General features: G+C 41.5%; 1 protein-coding gene across 5 annotated transcripts in view; it reads right to left on the minus strand.

The window, feature by feature from the left end:
• Positions 1-16,084, minus strand: part of GNE (glucosamine (UDP-N-acetyl)-2-epimerase/N-acetylmannosamine kinase) — a 44,202-nt gene extending 28,118 nt beyond the window's left edge. For 2 of the 5 annotated variants that reach the window (XM_058523522.1, XM_058523520.1), the window contains exon 1: positions 15,985-16,082. In XM_058523522.1, coding sequence (XP_058379505.1) covers positions 15,985-16,035 — 51 coding nt within the window. In that variant the 5' untranslated portion in view covers positions 16,036-16,082. Of the gene's footprint in view, positions 1-4,636; positions 4,758-15,984 lie in introns of those variants that run through there. The other 3 variants (XM_058523521.1, XM_058523524.1, XM_058523523.1) reach the window with 3 other exon arrangements.
• Between the last annotated feature and the right edge of the window lie 620 nt (positions 16,085-16,704).

Below are 16,704 nucleotides of genomic sequence, written 5' to 3' on the forward strand. Positions count from 1 at the left end.
GAGGAAGAGAAAGATGAGTAAGATTAAAAAACAAAAACCTACCTTCAAGGCCTCATTAGCACCTATAGCCAGTGCCTACAAACTCCACATGCCTACCAGCTATCTCCTGCCCCATACACATCTTACAGTCAGTGTTTTAAACTAAACTTATTTTCTTTTCCAAACCTCTTCCTCCTTCCTTGTTCTCTTACTCAGTTATGAACTTCCATTCATCCACAAGCCTTGACATCCTGGTCTTCTCTATTCCCACCCTGTACCTCCTAAGCCCTACCAATTCCACCTCCTGAATATCTTTCAAATCTGTCTCCTCCTCTTCATCCCCACCAGGACATCCCCTAGTCCAAGTCCTCCTTTTAGGTTTGAACTATTGTAACAGCTGTCGAAGTGGTTTGCCTGGCTCTAGTCTTGCCCTGCCTCCCACAAACTTTCAGAGTGATCTTTCCAGAGTTCATAAATCTGATTATTACGCTAGACAGGATACACCTAAGGATAAAGTCCAAATTGCTGATCTAGACCTAGCCCATCCTTCCAATCACTTCTCCCCTACCTACATTTACCCTTACTTTGTACCAAAGCCATATCGAAGTGCAGTTCAACCAGTGGGTCTCCTTATCTCTATGCCTTTTAGACGCAAGTACCTCTACCTAAAACTTAAGTTCCCTCTTGCCTGGACTACTCCTATTCCTTCAAAACTCAGTCTAAGTGTCACCTCTTCTGGAAAGCCTTTACCTAAACTTCAGTTCTTCCTCACCCCACCCCTTTGAATGCTGCCTCCCTCTGAGCACTATGGCCCTACCACACACATATATGCTATTGCTCAACTCCTCTGCCCACCCTCCCCAGCCCCCTGCCATCTATACCCTCCATTCAAAGAGTAAAAATCAGGGGCAAGGGATAAAAGAGATGTTTTATGAAGCATTTTCAACTTCTCTCTATCAACATAAAATTCCACTTCATGGACTGATCTCGATGCCTGTTTCATGGAGTATATCAATATTTAGAACTGGCACTGAGGAATACAGAGAAGTTTGAGTAAGGATGCCAGTAAAAGGCAAGCTGCCCTGTAGATCAGGGTAAACACTGAAATTTCACTGGAAATCCCATCAGTAGCCCTCTGCTATTGGTACCTCATCTCTCGTAGGCTAGAACTTCTGTGAGCATACAAATTGGCCCATCATTAGGCCCATTCTGAACTTAATGATCTCCTGTAAAAGCTAATTCCATCCAATGGAAAGCATTCATAAAATAATGAAATGAGCATTGTGTCAAGAGAGTTGTATCCATAAGATCTAAGCACTACCTAAACATTAAAGAGACAAAAATATTTTTTTAAATGGTTGTCTTAAGTGTTCTTGAACATAATCCCTTGAACATAATCCTTCTTCCACTGATCATTAAATTTGAGCTGAATAAATTGTTGGTGATATTTAATTTGCTGGGTGAGGCAAAGCAAATCATTCATGGTTGGTCACTTTGTATTTATTTTAAAAGAACAGTAAACTTTCCATTTGGCAATACTAAAATGCTTAGTATTTACCAGGTAACTCAAAGGTTATTCTACCAAAACTGAGAGTAAGCTAGCCATATAAATAAATGAAAAATACAATAATGTTACTAAGGCGAAAGCTTTTTTAAGGAAAGAAGTTAAATCTTGAAAAAAGAAAATAGTGGTAAAATGCCTTTTTAAGGGGAGAATTATTTTTTTTTAAATAATTTTAATTTACTTATTTTTTGATTAAGTAGTATATTCACATGGTTTAAAATTGAGATGTCATAAAAGGCTATATGGCAAAAAGTTTTCTTATCTGTGTTCCCCAGCCATATAGTTCTTCTCCCTGGAAGCTAAGAGTTACTAGTTTCTTATCTACCTGTCTATAGATAAACTATGCATATATAAATAAATACATATATATTTACTTATAAATACATATAGTGTATATTATGCAATTGGTAACATTCTACAAACTGTGTTGTGCATACCTTGCTTTTTAAATGCTTTTAATTATGTTTCTGAATTAAATGGTAAAATAGGAAAGTTTAAAGGTATTGGAAGTATCAAACCTAAAACTGACAAATTTTGAAAACAGCTGGCCATCAACTTTTCAAATATATGAAGGGTTATGAGAGCCTGAAAGTAAAAATAATCATCTACTCTGTGCAGAACATTGTAAAGAAAACTGAGAGAGTCGTGGAGCTGAGAAAGACCTGGTCTCCCATTTTTAGAAACTTACAATCTAGTCGAGGCCACATAATAGATCTTAAGCAGTTCACTCTCCCAAATAGAAGCACCAGAAACAAAATTAATAAATTTTTTTCTCCGACCAGTATACATTATTATTTGTTCTGAATAAGATGTCATGCCCAAAGATACATTTTTATACTGAGAACTGTGACCAGAGTCTCCATGACCAGTATGGAATGAATAAATGTGACAAAATGGATTTAAACTATAATACGAGAATATAAGTTGCATAAAGTGCAATGTAAAGCAAACAAGATAACACTAGTTTCTTTACACAGTGGAATCCCAAACAGCAATTAAAATGAATGGACTATGTCTACATTTGTCTATATAGATAAATCTCAAAAACAGAAAATTAGAGGAAAACAGGAAATTCTAAACAGTTAGATACAATAGGGTACCATTTTTTATGGGGTTTTTATTTTTTTTTATTTTATTTATTTATTTTTTTGTTGTTGTTGAGGAAGATTGGCCCTGAGCTAACATCTGTTGCCAATCTTCCTCTTTTTGCTGAGGAAGATTGTCCCTGAGCTAACATCCATGCCCATCTTCCTCTATTTTGTATGTGGGACGCCGCCACAGCATGGCTTGATGAGCAGTGTGTAGGCCCCCCCCCGGGGATCCGAACCCACGAACCCTGTGCCCCCAAAGCAGAGCACGCAAACTTAACAATTATGCCACCAGGCCAGCCCCTATAAGTTTTTAAAAATATGTGTGTTGTTTATTGATCCATAATAAAATTACACACCAACTCAGGAAAGTAGTTACCTCTGGAAAGGGAGGGAAGGAAAAGGAAAATGGGGCTGATAGCACTTTAGCTATCTATAGAAACATTTATTTTTTTAAATTATAAGCAGAGGCCTGAAACAAACATGGTGACATGTTAATGTGTGTTAAATCTTGGTGATTGGTAGATGGTGTCATATTGTCTTCTGTCTTTTTCAGCATATTCGAAATATTTCACTATTAAAAACAAAAAGTCTTTTAAATAGACACTGTGAAGTAGGTGTGTTGTCCATAGTCCCCTCAAGTCTAAAGCTCAGAGAGTCAGAAGGGACTAGATATTTGTACCCATTTCACTCATCAATTCCAAGATTGTAACCAGAGCCACTAAAAGATAGATAGATAGATAGATAGACAGATAGACAGATAGATAGATACCAGACAAGTATGCCTTCATCTTGAACCCACTGGCAATCTGTGAGAAACCCAATTCTTGAAGACTACTTCCTGTATTCTCTCAAGACTGACTATTCTAAATACTGACAAAAGGTGATCAACCCTTTCCAGAAAAATAATGTCCCACTCAACTGTGGAAAAAGACAGATGAACACTTGGCCCAAGCAGTCACTGAGCAGAGGAAACAATGACAGTAAACATCTGCTAAGCACTTCTGAGGGCCAAGCACCGTGGTAGCAGGTTTACAAGCATTAACTCTTCATCCTCACAGCCCTCTTAATAGTCCCATTTTACAGACGGGGACACCGGGGTACAGAGAAAATAATTTACTTGCCCCAAATCACAGTTAACAATTGCCAGAACCGAAAATCAAAGCCAGCACTCAGGATCCCGCCACATGCAGTGTTTGCCTAGTGTCTGTCTGTTAACATGCCCGAGTGAGAACGCTGCTTGCGCCAGGTCCCGCCGGGCCCCATGAGCGTGAAGAGAACACGACGTAGCACTCTTCCCCGGGCGGAGGGGACGAGACTCGCAGAGATACGGAGGGCTACATAAAAGTGGCCTAAAATTCAGAACCCTATTCCTGAGCTATAATTCGGTTTGGCTTCTTCCAGGGTTTCTACAGTTGGGTTAACCAGTTATCTATTCCGCCAAACCGTACCCCACTATCAGAGGAGCAAAAAACACTTTTTCGTGCTCTAACAATTTCACAAGTGTGCTTGGAGGAAAAAATAAACGCGTATCAAACTTCCAAGGAAGCCCAGACAGAATTTGGTCCCGATCGGGCGCAGACCTTCAAGTTCATCTTTTAGTTGAACCCTTTCCACCCCAGGGCAACCTGTCAACCAGGCAGCTCCGCCCCCTCGCACACCGCCGGGACAGCACACTCCCGGTCTTTCCGGACGGCCCGTCCCGTGACCGCACCGCACCGTCTGTGGGGCCGGGGTCAAGCCGGGCCTCCCTCCCACGCCCCCGCCCCAACTCCCCGGGTACCCGCCCGGGACGCGCCCTGAACCTGTCTGCTCCACGGGCCCCAAGGCGGCGCCGGTGACGTCACTAGAGAGGGGCCCTGGCGCCTGGGTCCGCCGGAGACGGGGCAGGCCTGGGCGGGGCGCGCCCGGGGGCGCGGCGCGGTGCGAAGCCGCGGGCCGGGAGCAGGAGGACCGGGGGCCGGGAGGATGCTCGCCCAGGGCCCGGGGGACGCGCGGCTCTCACCAGACGCCGGTCCGACGCCCCCTCCACGCCTCGCAGGCGGGAGCCGAAGGCAGCGCAGACGGCAGGCCGGGCGCAAGACCACCCCTCAGCTTCCGGACCCGGCCACGCGACTCGATGACTCGTCGCTCGACCCCGGCCCCGCGCGCCCCTGCACACCCCCGAGCACCGAATCGGCGAGCGCGCTCACGTCGCCTGAGAGCAAGTCCTGATTGGCTGTGCCCGGCCGCGCCCCGCCCCCTTCCCGAAAGGTTTCAGAGGACGCCTTCCGTTGTCGTGGCGTCGGCGCTCCCCCCAGCTCCTGTCCCCGCCCCGAAACGTTCTCCTCCTCGGGCCACACGTACGAGACCGCTGGGAAACGCGCGTCTTCTCATGGGGTAGTGGTTTTGGCCTTGCACCCAAGGTGGAATATCTTACGCCTTCCATTCCTGCCTTCCATTCCTCGGTCATTTCCTGGGCCGTGACCAAACAACACTGTCATGTGGCCTGTCCACCCCAGTGCCGGCTACTGAGTTAAGCCTCGCCCCTCCAGGACCGTGCCTGCTAGAAGGCTCTGACGGAGTGTTGACGATGACCAAGGCAAGGCAGATGCCGGCTGATCATTTAAGGAGTTCAGCCTGGGCCTCCCTGCAGGGGCCCCCAGCCAGTCCTGGCCCGGGGACATCGGAGCAGAACGTGGTGGCAGAGGCAGAAAAAGTGGCGGGAAAGGGCTGACACAGCTCCTGATAAAGACTTTAATATTAGATTTCAAACTCCTGAGTCACCATTGACAAGAAACTTGGAACGAGTTGGTGGTGCAAAATATTAAAACATTTTTTACAACCATTAGATAATTTACCACAGGTGAAACTATTTAAACAGTGTAACAACTCATTGATGAGTTCTTGCCATAAAGTGAATTTCAAATCCAACCAAACTTTTACACTTGATGTATTTCAATTAATAATGAAGCTCTAATTTGCAGAATAACTCACGAACTGTTAGTTCCCCTGCAGCTAGCTTGGAGCCACTAAAGGGTCACATCAACCACACAAGGACAGACATTGATGGGTTTTGTGCAAGGAAGTGCCATCAGATTTGTAAATATATCACTTTGGAGAACGGATTGGGTGGGAGTCAAGAATGGTGGCAGTGAAAAAAAAGTCTCTGGAGGGATACCTAAAAAACTGGTACGGCTGATTGCATCTGTGGGGGCTGGGAGGTGACAGATTTTTCACTAAATACCTATTTATAATACCTTTTGTATTTTGTAGTATATACACATATTCTGTATTAAAGAGAACAAGATGAAATTAATTGTAAAAAAAATGGTGGCAGTGAAACTCAATTGAAGTGGATGGATGTGAGATTTAGTTTGAAAGTAGAATTGAAGAAACTTAATTATAGATTAGGTATTAGGGGATGACAGAGAAAAGGAAGGAAGCAAGGATGACTTCCAGGTATCTGGCGAGAGTAATTGGGTGATTGGTGCTATTTACAAAGATGAGAAAAGCTGGGGGGGTGAGCAGGGTTGGGGAGTGAAGAGGAAAGTTTTAAAATGGGCTATCTGAGATGCCTATGAGATAGCCACACGGAAGCTGTTAAACAGGCAGCATGGTATATGAATCTGGACAGAGTCACCAGACTATAGATAGTGTATTAGTTTCTTATTGCTGCTGTAACAAATTACCTCAAACTTAATGGCATAAAACAGCATAAATGTATTATCTTACAGTTCTGGAGGTTAGGAGTCTGAAATGGGTTTCACAGGGCCAAAATCAAAGTAGGTGTGTAGGTATCATCACAAGAAAAAAAATATGTAACTGTGTGGTAATGGATGTTAACTGCACTTACTGTGGTGATCATTTCACTATATATATATATCTCAAATCATTATGTTGTACACCTGAATCTAATATAATGTTATATGTCAAATATATCTCAATTTAAAAAGATATCAGTAGGTCTCCCTTCCTTAGCCTGCAAGGGAAAATTGGTTTCCTTACCTTTTCCAGCTTCTTCTGGAGGCTGCCCACATTCCTTGGCTGTGGCCTCTCTGACCGCTGCTTCCCTTGTCATATCTCTTTCTCTGACTTCCTGCCTCCCTCTTTCACTTAAAAAGACCCTTATGATTACACTGGGTCCACTCAGTCTAGGATAATCTTCTCATCTCAAAATCCTTAATTTAATCACATTCGCAAAGCCCCTTTTGCTGTGTAAGGAAACATATTCACAAGTTCTGGAGATTAGGACATGGATATCTCTGGGGAGCTATTATTTTGCCTACCACAAACGGTATTGAAAGTCCCGGGAGATGTTCAAGATGGGCATATTCCTTTTCAAGTTACATGCCATACCACCAAATATCCAGAATAAAACATTAATTTTTTTCTCTTGAAAGTTATGAAAAATTAATTTCAAAAACAGTGTTAGGGGCTGGCCCGATGGCATAGCTGTTAAGTGCACGCACTCCGCTTCAGCGACCCGGGGTTCACAGGTTTAAATCCCGGGTGCGCACTGATGCACCACTTGTCAAGCCATGCTGTGGCGGCGTCCCATATCAAGTAGAAGATGGACACAGATGTTAGCTCAGGGCCAATCTTCCTCAGCAAAAAGAGGAGGATTGGCATCGGATGTTAGCTCAGGGCTAATGTTCCTCACGCACACACACAAAAGACAGTGTTAATGCTCAGTTTCTTATCTGGGTGCTTATTACACTGATGTACTTAGTTTGTAAAACTTCGAATTGTACACTTAAGATATGTGCACTATTTTGTATGTGTAAGTACAACATGTTTTTAAAATACCTAATGCTTAACATTATAGCTAGGAAAAAATGTAACTAGAAATATTAATACTTTAAATAATAGGTAATACCATTTTGAGAATCTGTGCACTTATGAAGCCACTTGTAAATTCTGTGTGTGTTTGACCAATATTGAGAATTTTATATTTCCACATATAGTCTAGTAGTTCTGTGTTCACAGAATCATTTAACCTTAAATGAAATACCTTCTTTTTAGAATTTTCCCCCATGTTCTCTTGAGATGAAGGTGCAGCAAGAAGCCGTGGGAGGCATTTTCTCTTGGCTTTTGGGGATCACTCTTTTATGGGTAAATAATATTACATTTCTGGATCTCTGTTACTTTGCTATTTAACAATGTGAATTAACACATCAAAAATCTTCCCAAGTCATTAAGTTTTGTCTGTTTGATTTGGTTTCCTTTGGCTTTAATCTGAGGGCTCTACAAACTGCACAAAGTACTTACGCCTTTGTAGTATAATGAATCAGATTTTCCTATAGATTATTCCATAAGCAGAATTATAACTTCAAGCATTCAGGGCATAATTAGACTATCAAAGAATTCTAGACCTTAAAAGATCACCTAATCCAGGCTTCTCATCAGAGAAGGAGTCCTCTCTACAGCATCCCTGACAGAAGTTCATCTGGCCACTTTGGGGACATTCTAATGGGGACTTGTCTTGCTCTTCTCTTTGGTGATTTAATTATAAAATACTCTGCATCTCTTTAAGTTCTACCCACGTGTTAGTACCTTACTATTCTAAACACTATTTGTATTCACTCAGTATTCCTAACAACCTTAAGATGTAGATTCTATCACTCTCATTTTATAGATAAGGAGACTGAAGCACAGAAGGGAAATTGCCTAAGGTTACACACCTGTTTAGCAGAAGAGCCCAGCCCTTGATCTCACATGCTTAGTCACTACCCGGCATTGCCTCTTTAAGCTAAACAGAGCCATTAGGCATTGTGATAGAAACCTATCTTCAGGTTGATCTTGATCATTGATTTTTGGGTAAGTTGTTCCACTAGTTAAGAATTCACATAATTCCTCTGTTATCCAGGCCACATCTCACTGAATTGCTCACATAAATGTCTTAAGAAATTTTTAAATATTATCTTCTTTAAAATCACGATACACAATGTCTATGACAATCTCCTGATGTACTAGTTTTTTGTTGCGTGTGTGTGTGTGTGTGTGTGTGTGTGTGTGTGTGTGTGTATGAGAGAGGAAGATCAGCCTTGAGCTAACATCCGATGCCAATCCTCCTCTTTTTGCCGAGGAAGATTGGCCCTGGGCTAACATCCATGCCCAACTTCCTCTACTCTATACAGGATGCCGCCACAGCATGGCTTGACAAGTGGTGCATGGGTGTGCGCCCAGGATCCGAACCTGCAAACCCTCCGGCCACCAAAGCAGAGCGCACGCACTTAACCTCTACGCCACCGGGCCGGCCCCTATACTAGTTTAATAAAGCCTTCAAGAAAGAAAATGAGATCCGTTTGGCACTTTTTAAAAAAAATTAACTTTTTACTGAAGTATAGCAAAGAAACTTGTACATAATAAGCATGTGTTGAATTCTGAGTTTTCATGAAGTGGGCACACCTGGGTAACTACCACTAAGATAAAAAAAGAAAACATTACCAGCATTCATGGGCTGTCTACCCAATGGCTGACTATCCATGACCCATGGAAAGACCTAGCACCAAGGCCATGCTTAGTAATAGACACAACGGTATCAACTAAACATGTTAAACTAGCACTCTGAAGCATTTAGAGTGTGGCATATAGACAGGATTGGCAAGCTGGAAGTGAACTGAAAGATGGGGCACATTAAAAACATAGACACAGATATGCTAGGAGAGGTAGAACAGGTGAGCCATAGGGAGAGAATCCTGTCCCTGACTTGCTTTGGATCCGGAACAACTTTCTGACTTCAATCCATAGGTATCTTTAAAATAAATCCTCTTTTTCTTAAGGTGTCCTGTTCCTTGCAATCAGAAGTTACTAACAACAAAACCGTAAACCAGGAAGAATCCCCAACCCCATCATTTCGATTCCCAACTCCAACCAGTTGGCAATGGCTGCCTAGAGAACTGTGTGGAAAATGACTCTGAGGCCAAGTTCAGTGGAAAAGAGTATTGTGGTGTCTGCTGTTTTTTGGGGGAGGTTGGAAGGGAGGCAGGGATGGTGCCATGTACCTCCATTCCTGCCCTTAGCCAATATCATGAAAAAATCAAGAGATGGAAAAAACTGAGCAATTAATCACCATAGTAAGCTGGATATTTCTGTTTAATAAATATTCTTCCCTTAGCTATTCCCCTCACCCCACTCTATAGCTCAGGCACACTTTTAATTGCCAGAGTCTCTTGAGTATATAAAGAGGTAAAGCACCTCTTACAAACCAGATATCACTGCAGAAGCCAGATTGTTTATAGCCAAGCCAAGTTATCGAGGTGCCTCCCCAGAACAGAGAGAACTGCTCCTGTTGCTCTGATGAGGCAACAGTACACAGAGGGGAAAGCAGTTCTCTTCCCCTTAGGAAAAGCATGTAAGGATTAAGTTTACATTGGCTAAAAAAAATTCAGTAACATCCTAAACTGTATGAGTCAACTTTAAGTTTGCAAGAGCATAAGACTGAAAAATATGCTTACAAATGTACTGATTAAGATATCCATAACAAGAAGAGAAGCCTTTTTGAAATTCATATTTCAGGACCATTTAATCACTATTCATATCTCCAATTACTAATCAGTTTATCATGTCAGCCAATCAGCTTTTTAGAGCACCTGTAAAGGGAAGCCCTCTGTGTGCTAACTTTCCCAGTTATAGAAGAAAAGTACAAATAAATACAATGACTATTTGTTTGTTTTTGTGAAATATTGCCCTTTATTGGGATTTTTAAATGTATTTTTCTTTATGTGCTATGAAGGTATCATATTTTAAACAAATAAATAATTGTATTTCTTATCTGTCAGCTGGGAAAATGAGGTAGGCCAGAGAGTTCTCAGTCATCCCTGACTAATACGAGTTCAGAAAGTTTAATTGGCACAGCTATTCCAGAAGAACTGGAAAGGTGTTAAAAACTAGTTTGCCTTTAACTTTGACTCTGTTATAAAAAGTTGGATTAACAAAATTACGTTCTAAAATAACTGCTCATTAAAGAGTTATGTGGGGAGTATGTTCTGGATTTTAAAGAATCTGGCCAGGATCAACAGTACCCAATTCCAGCAACAAGCCTTTAGGAAAATTTCATGATTTCTCAACATAGGCTGAGGAACGACCCACATTTGGTAATCAGCATGCAGCTGAGAATGAAGGGGGTCCCCCATGGACATTCCTTTGGAGTACTGAAGTGGGCTTCTTAGTACCAGTGTGAAGGCCAAAGACACATCCAAGTACACATAACTGATGTCTGTAAATCCTAAGCATGAACGTAAGGCCTCAACCTCTCCTCATGTTTTTCATGCCCCCACTTTGGAATGAATCTAATTCAACCTTTCGAATCATTTCTGTTTTTCTTCCCTACCCCCCTTTCTGTCCCTAAGTGTGGGCACTCCCTCATGATGACACCTCTGCCCCTGCTCCTCTACATACTTGACCTTTCAGAATTTCATTCACTCCCAAGTCTTCCATTTTGACTTCTGTGTAGATATTCCCTGGATGCATACTCTAGCCTGATCTTTCTTCCGAATTCTAGGCCCTTATCTTCAATTGCCTGCTAGATATTTCCTCACTTCAAACTCATTGTATAAAATTTAGTTTGGTTTTTTTCCTCTTGACTTCACCACTTCTTTTAATGGTACCAACTTGCCACTTTCATTCAGATTCAAAATCATGGAGTCATATTTTAATCTTCTGTCTCTCTGACTTGCAACATCCAATCTCTCAAATTCTTCAAAATGTTTTTTTTTTTTTTTTTTGCATCTACTCTTCCCCTCCCATTCCTACCATCATCACCTTAGTTCAGATCTTCATCCTCTTATTTCCTTAATTCTGAAAATGCCTAGATTTTCATGATTTTCCATATCTAAAATCAACATTTAATTTATAACCAATGTATACATTTAATGTTGAGGTTGTTTTTTTACAAAAATCTGTTATTTCAATAGTGTTTCAGAATTAAGAAGATATGGCATCTCAGACCAAGATCACTGTGCTTCTGCTTGCTCTTCCCGCCTGCGTTCCCTCTCTTCTCTAGTCTGTCCCGCACACTACTGCCTGATTGATCTCCTGAAAAGACTGCTTTCATTAAGTCATTTCTTTGCTTAAGAAAAACTTCAGTGTCTCTCCATTCCCTGCTAGCTGAAGGGTGCCGAGGGGATCAATTTTGATACTGAAGGTCGGCCACAATGATGCCCTGACCTCTTCCTTACCAACATTACTCCTCTACCCAGGTCCTTCTGCCCTGAACAGATTCTCTGCCTCTGTTTGTGTCATTCCCCACAATGAAGGCTAATCCTCCTGCTACTTACACCCCACTCAGGCTCCAAGTCCTACCTCTGCTGTGCAACCTAACCTGAACACCCATTCCAAAATAGTCTCTTCCTCATCTAAATTCCTGTAGCACTTGTCTTAACTACTCATTTCACACTTATTATTAATTACCTGGTATCTTTGAATGCATATATTTATGACTGCAAAGTAATGGGCCCCGTGTTTTATAAGGAACCTGAGAAAATCAGTCACATTAGTCACCTCACTCTGTATGTCCTATTCCTCCCATCACATCATAAAGTCCTTGAAGTCGGCTCTGTTGGGTATACTTGTCTCCCTGATAGTTCCTTGCATTTTAACTTACTTAAGAAATACAGTCTAGGGCAGGCCCCATGGCTTAGTGGTTAAGTGGTCGCGCTCCGCTACTGGCGGCCCGGGTTCAGATCCCGGGCGTGCACCGACGCACCACTTCTCCGGCCATGCTGAGGCTGCGTCCCACATACAGCAACTAGAAGGATGTGCAACTATGACGTACAACTATCTACTGGGGTTTTGGGGGGGAAAAAAACGAGGAGGATTGGCAATAGATGTTAGCTCAGAGCCAGTCTTCCTCAGCAAAATAAAAGAGGAGGATTAGCATGGATGTTAGCTCAGGGCTGATCTTCCTCACAAAAAAAAAAAAAAAAAGAAATACAGTCTAATAAGTATTGAGTCAAGGGTGGGGATCACATCTCTCATCAAAGATTCATTGCCATCCCTCTTCTTTTCTCTATGGCTAGTCCAAGTATCTTGAATCAACTTTTCCCATCTACCCTCCTCCAGCACCCAAGCTTATGACATTAGTAGTACAACACTGTTGCTCAGTCTTTATAGTGAATCAAGTGTGAAAGAGCATGGTGAGTTGAAGAACAAGGAGAAACTTAATGGCGTTATAAGATAGATGTGTGGAGGCAGAAAGTAACTGGAGATGCAACTAAGACATGGGGTAAGGCCAGGTCAGCAAGAGCCTTGCATGATGTTACACTAAGGAGGTCAGACTTTCTCCTCACTAGAATTGGGAGATTTTTTAATCAGGGGAGTGACATGATCAGATTTGCTTAATTGGAATTGTGGACGATTGGGCCGGCCTGGTTGCGCAGTGGTTAAGTTCGCGCGTTCTGCTTCGGTGGTCCAGGGTCTGCCGGCTCAGATCCTGGGCGTGGACCTACTCATCGCTCATCAAGCCATGCTGAGGAGGCATCCCACATAGGAGAGCTACAATTCTATAACATGATACACAGCTATGTACTGGGACTTTGGGGAGAAAAAAAGAAAAAGAGGAAGACTGGCACAGATGTTAGCTCAGGGCCAGTCTTCCTCAAGAAAAAAAAAAAGAATTGTGGATGATGGATTGGGAAGAGGAGGAAGGACTAGAAGAAGGGAGATAGTTAGGAATAATATTTCAGGACCTGAATTAAGGTAGTGGTAGTGGAAATTAAGAGCAAGAGGATAGAATCAAAAGAATGTGGATGAGAATGGACAGAACTTGATGGTAGAGATGAAGGAGAAGGGATGATGATGGAAGAGAATGATTGAGGTTTCTACTTCAAACAACTGGGTGGCTGGCAGTGCTGTTATCTGCAACAGAGGAGAAGCAGTCTGGGGATGGGCTGGAGTAGATAAGAAGATAAGGAGCTCTAATTTGGATGTGTTGAATTTGCAGCACCTACAGGACATTTTCATGATATTGAGGATCTGAAGAAAGATATGAGTTGGAGATACAGATTGGTGAAAGGCATAATTCACCCAAGAACATTTACAACTGTTTGAAATACACTGGCCTCAAGGCACTCAGCTACATTTCTTGTTCTACCTGTTTCACCAGATTTTTTCTAATGCCCTTGACTCCCAAATTGTTATACTTTTACTCTTGGCCAATTCAGAACTCTTTTTATAATGCTTTTCATCTAGCAGTTGTCTAAGTCTTAGACAATTAGACTCAGACATTATTAAATTTAATTTTATAGGGTGTAAAGTTCCGTGGAAACCCAGGGACTTCAGTTTATTGCCCTTCATGTTAAACATTCTCTGGTGCTTTCCTGGCCATGTTCCCTCTTTTCCAACTCACTGTTTCCAATCACCCGTGCACCTAGTCTTCTCTGCCCTCCAGCTTCTCTCTTAACCCTTTCTTCACATTTTTGGTCACTGCCTCATTCTTTAACTTTCTTCTTCTCGGGTGCCCATAACACCTCCTGATTTCCCACTAACTCCAACCTCTCTGGCTGCTGTTTTTCCTCAAACCTCTACTTAAAAGTTCATGTTTCGTAGGATGCTGTATTTAGCTTTTCTTGCGTCATTTTAGTAAACAGTGTGATCTCATCCACTTGCATGGCTTAACAAACAACCATTTTAAATTATTTCTAAATCTGAATCGTTAGCCCAGTCTTCTCCATTCAAACCCAACTATCCAACTCCTTTTAGGACATCTTTATTTGGATGTGTTCCACAGGCACTTCAAATCAACTGGCCAAAATGAAGTTTTCTTCTTCCTCAAAACCTGGCCTTTCTCCATTCTAATTCTCAGAGAATGGTATCATCATCCACTCAGTAACCTGGGAGGCATCCTTGACTTCTCCTCCTTTATCTCTCAAATTCAGTCCGTCATGAAGTCCTCTCAATTTTACATTTCATTTTCCTAGAAGAGAATATGGTGTGATTGAAGGTAATAAGAAGAGAGTGAGAATAGCATATAGAGGAGACTAGCCTGACAGGAGAAAAGTTTTGTTAAGGACTATCGGAGAATGTGGTTGGATTATTAAGTGGGAGAATACCTTAGAAGGTAATTTAAAGGCCACAGAGAGTATTCCAGAGTTGATGTGGTCGTAGAACCACATCAGGTAGATGAATGCAATGGTAATTTCAGAGTGTTAAAAAAATCAGTCACGTGAAAAATAGGTGAAGAGATGAGTCAGAGCAACTATTACCTTTGTAACTAGAGACAACTATTTTTTAGCAGATTCCATTGAAGATATGAGGGGAAAAAACTAAGAAGTTCCAACGAGAACCTCAGAAAGTCTGACCTTAAGTTTAAATATGAGTGCAAGTGCTACTAAAATATAAAAATAATAAATTCTCACTGAAGAAGGCAAATTGAAATTAGGCATTAGCGATATAGCTAGAAGTAGACTATGTTGAAAATAATTGCAAGAATGACATCATTTGATTGAAAAGTTCTTGTAAGCCATTCCTTAACTATAGATGATCTTTAAATTGAATATATATTTTTTAATCACTAAATTGAAATGTGATGATTTTCTAAAACATCTGGATTTCCATATGCCTCAATAAAAATTAAAGGTTATATAAACTACATTATAGTATAGCACAGTATATGACATATTTATATATTAATAAACATGGTAGTTTCCATTTTATTTGGCTTAGATACTAATTTACTCAGAGTAAACGCACTCTCGGCCCCAACGTGGTCAGTCAATAGTTATACGGGAGAAAAAGAAGTATAAGCCAGGCAGCTTTATACACCGTTTCAAAAGCAAAGGAAAAAATAAAAATAGTTGCAGTAATTTAGAAATATACTGCATTTATGAAGCAGAAGATTCAAAATGTAAAAGCAAAGCCACTTTATCTGATGAAAGCATCAGGACTCTAAAGGAAAGAATTCATTTCCAGCTTTCGGTTTAGAAACGCAAAGAGACCATGAGTTTCAAATAGCAACCGCAGAATGACTAACCTGAGCTAGGAGTAAAAAAATGACATCTAAAAAACATGATGGATGTGACAGATTTGTGTGTGTATGTGAGGCAGATCAGCCCTGAGCTAACATCCAATGCCAATCCTCCTCTTTTTAGCTGAGGAAGACTGGCCCTGGGCTAACATCCGTGCCCATCTTCCTCCACTTTATATAGGACACCGCCACAGCATGGCTTGCCAAGCGGTGTGTCGGTCAGCACCCGGGATCCGGGCCTGTGAACCCCGAAGCAGAGCATGCACACTTTAGCCACTGCGCCACCCGGCCGGCCCCTGGATGTGATAGATTTAAAACCAAAGCTTTCGTCTTCCTCCTCATAATTCCTCCTTTTTGCTGACTGCAATTTTGATGATAAAGCTCTACTGAATTGCTAAGTTACTTACATGAGGTCCTTGAAAGCCCCACTGGCAGTAAGGATACACATTGATTTCCATCCCGTAGCACAAGCTCTGTACCCCGGTGTTGTTGGAATTAACGAGCAGAGCAGCTGCTTGTTCTCTTGGTTTAGCTGCCACAGAACAGTCATTAAGAGGCCTCTAAATTCCTGACTAAATCTTGAACCCCGCCTCTCTGAAAAGGAAGAAAAAAACGTGGCTCTGAATTCTTCCTGTATTCCAGGACAGTAGCTTGAAAGTAGGAGGATAGTGTCTGAGTGTTAACTCCCTGTTTTCGATATACCATTCTATCTGATAACTTTATTTTCCACTAGAAAAATTATTTTCTTCTGAGTTTCTTGAAGGTAGAAACAAAAATCTACAATCAAAATCTCAAGAGTCTTTTTCACATTGTTTTCACACACAGGTACATTCAAAAGATTTACTGATATACTACTGCTTTGAGCAAAGAAGAAAAATGAAGAGATTAAACTAGAGGACTTAAGATTCCTTAATAGTCACAGACCTCAACATTTTTAGAACCCTTAGTTTCATGAGATTGAAGGAAAAATCAATATTATTACATTTTATCTAAGCTACATTATAATAGAAAACTGTTGCTACATTTTATAAAGGATGTACCTTGCACTTTTGGTGCTCCGGGACCCCCATAGTCAGACTGGTGGCAAGGGATATAGGCTGAAGATCTGCTTATTTTTGTTTCATTAG

This window comes from Diceros bicornis, chromosome 28, assembly GCF_020826845.1.
Source record: "Diceros bicornis minor isolate mBicDic1 chromosome 28, mDicBic1.mat.cur, whole genome shotgun sequence".
Lineage (NCBI taxonomy): Eukaryota > Metazoa > Chordata > Mammalia > Perissodactyla > Rhinocerotidae > Diceros > Diceros bicornis.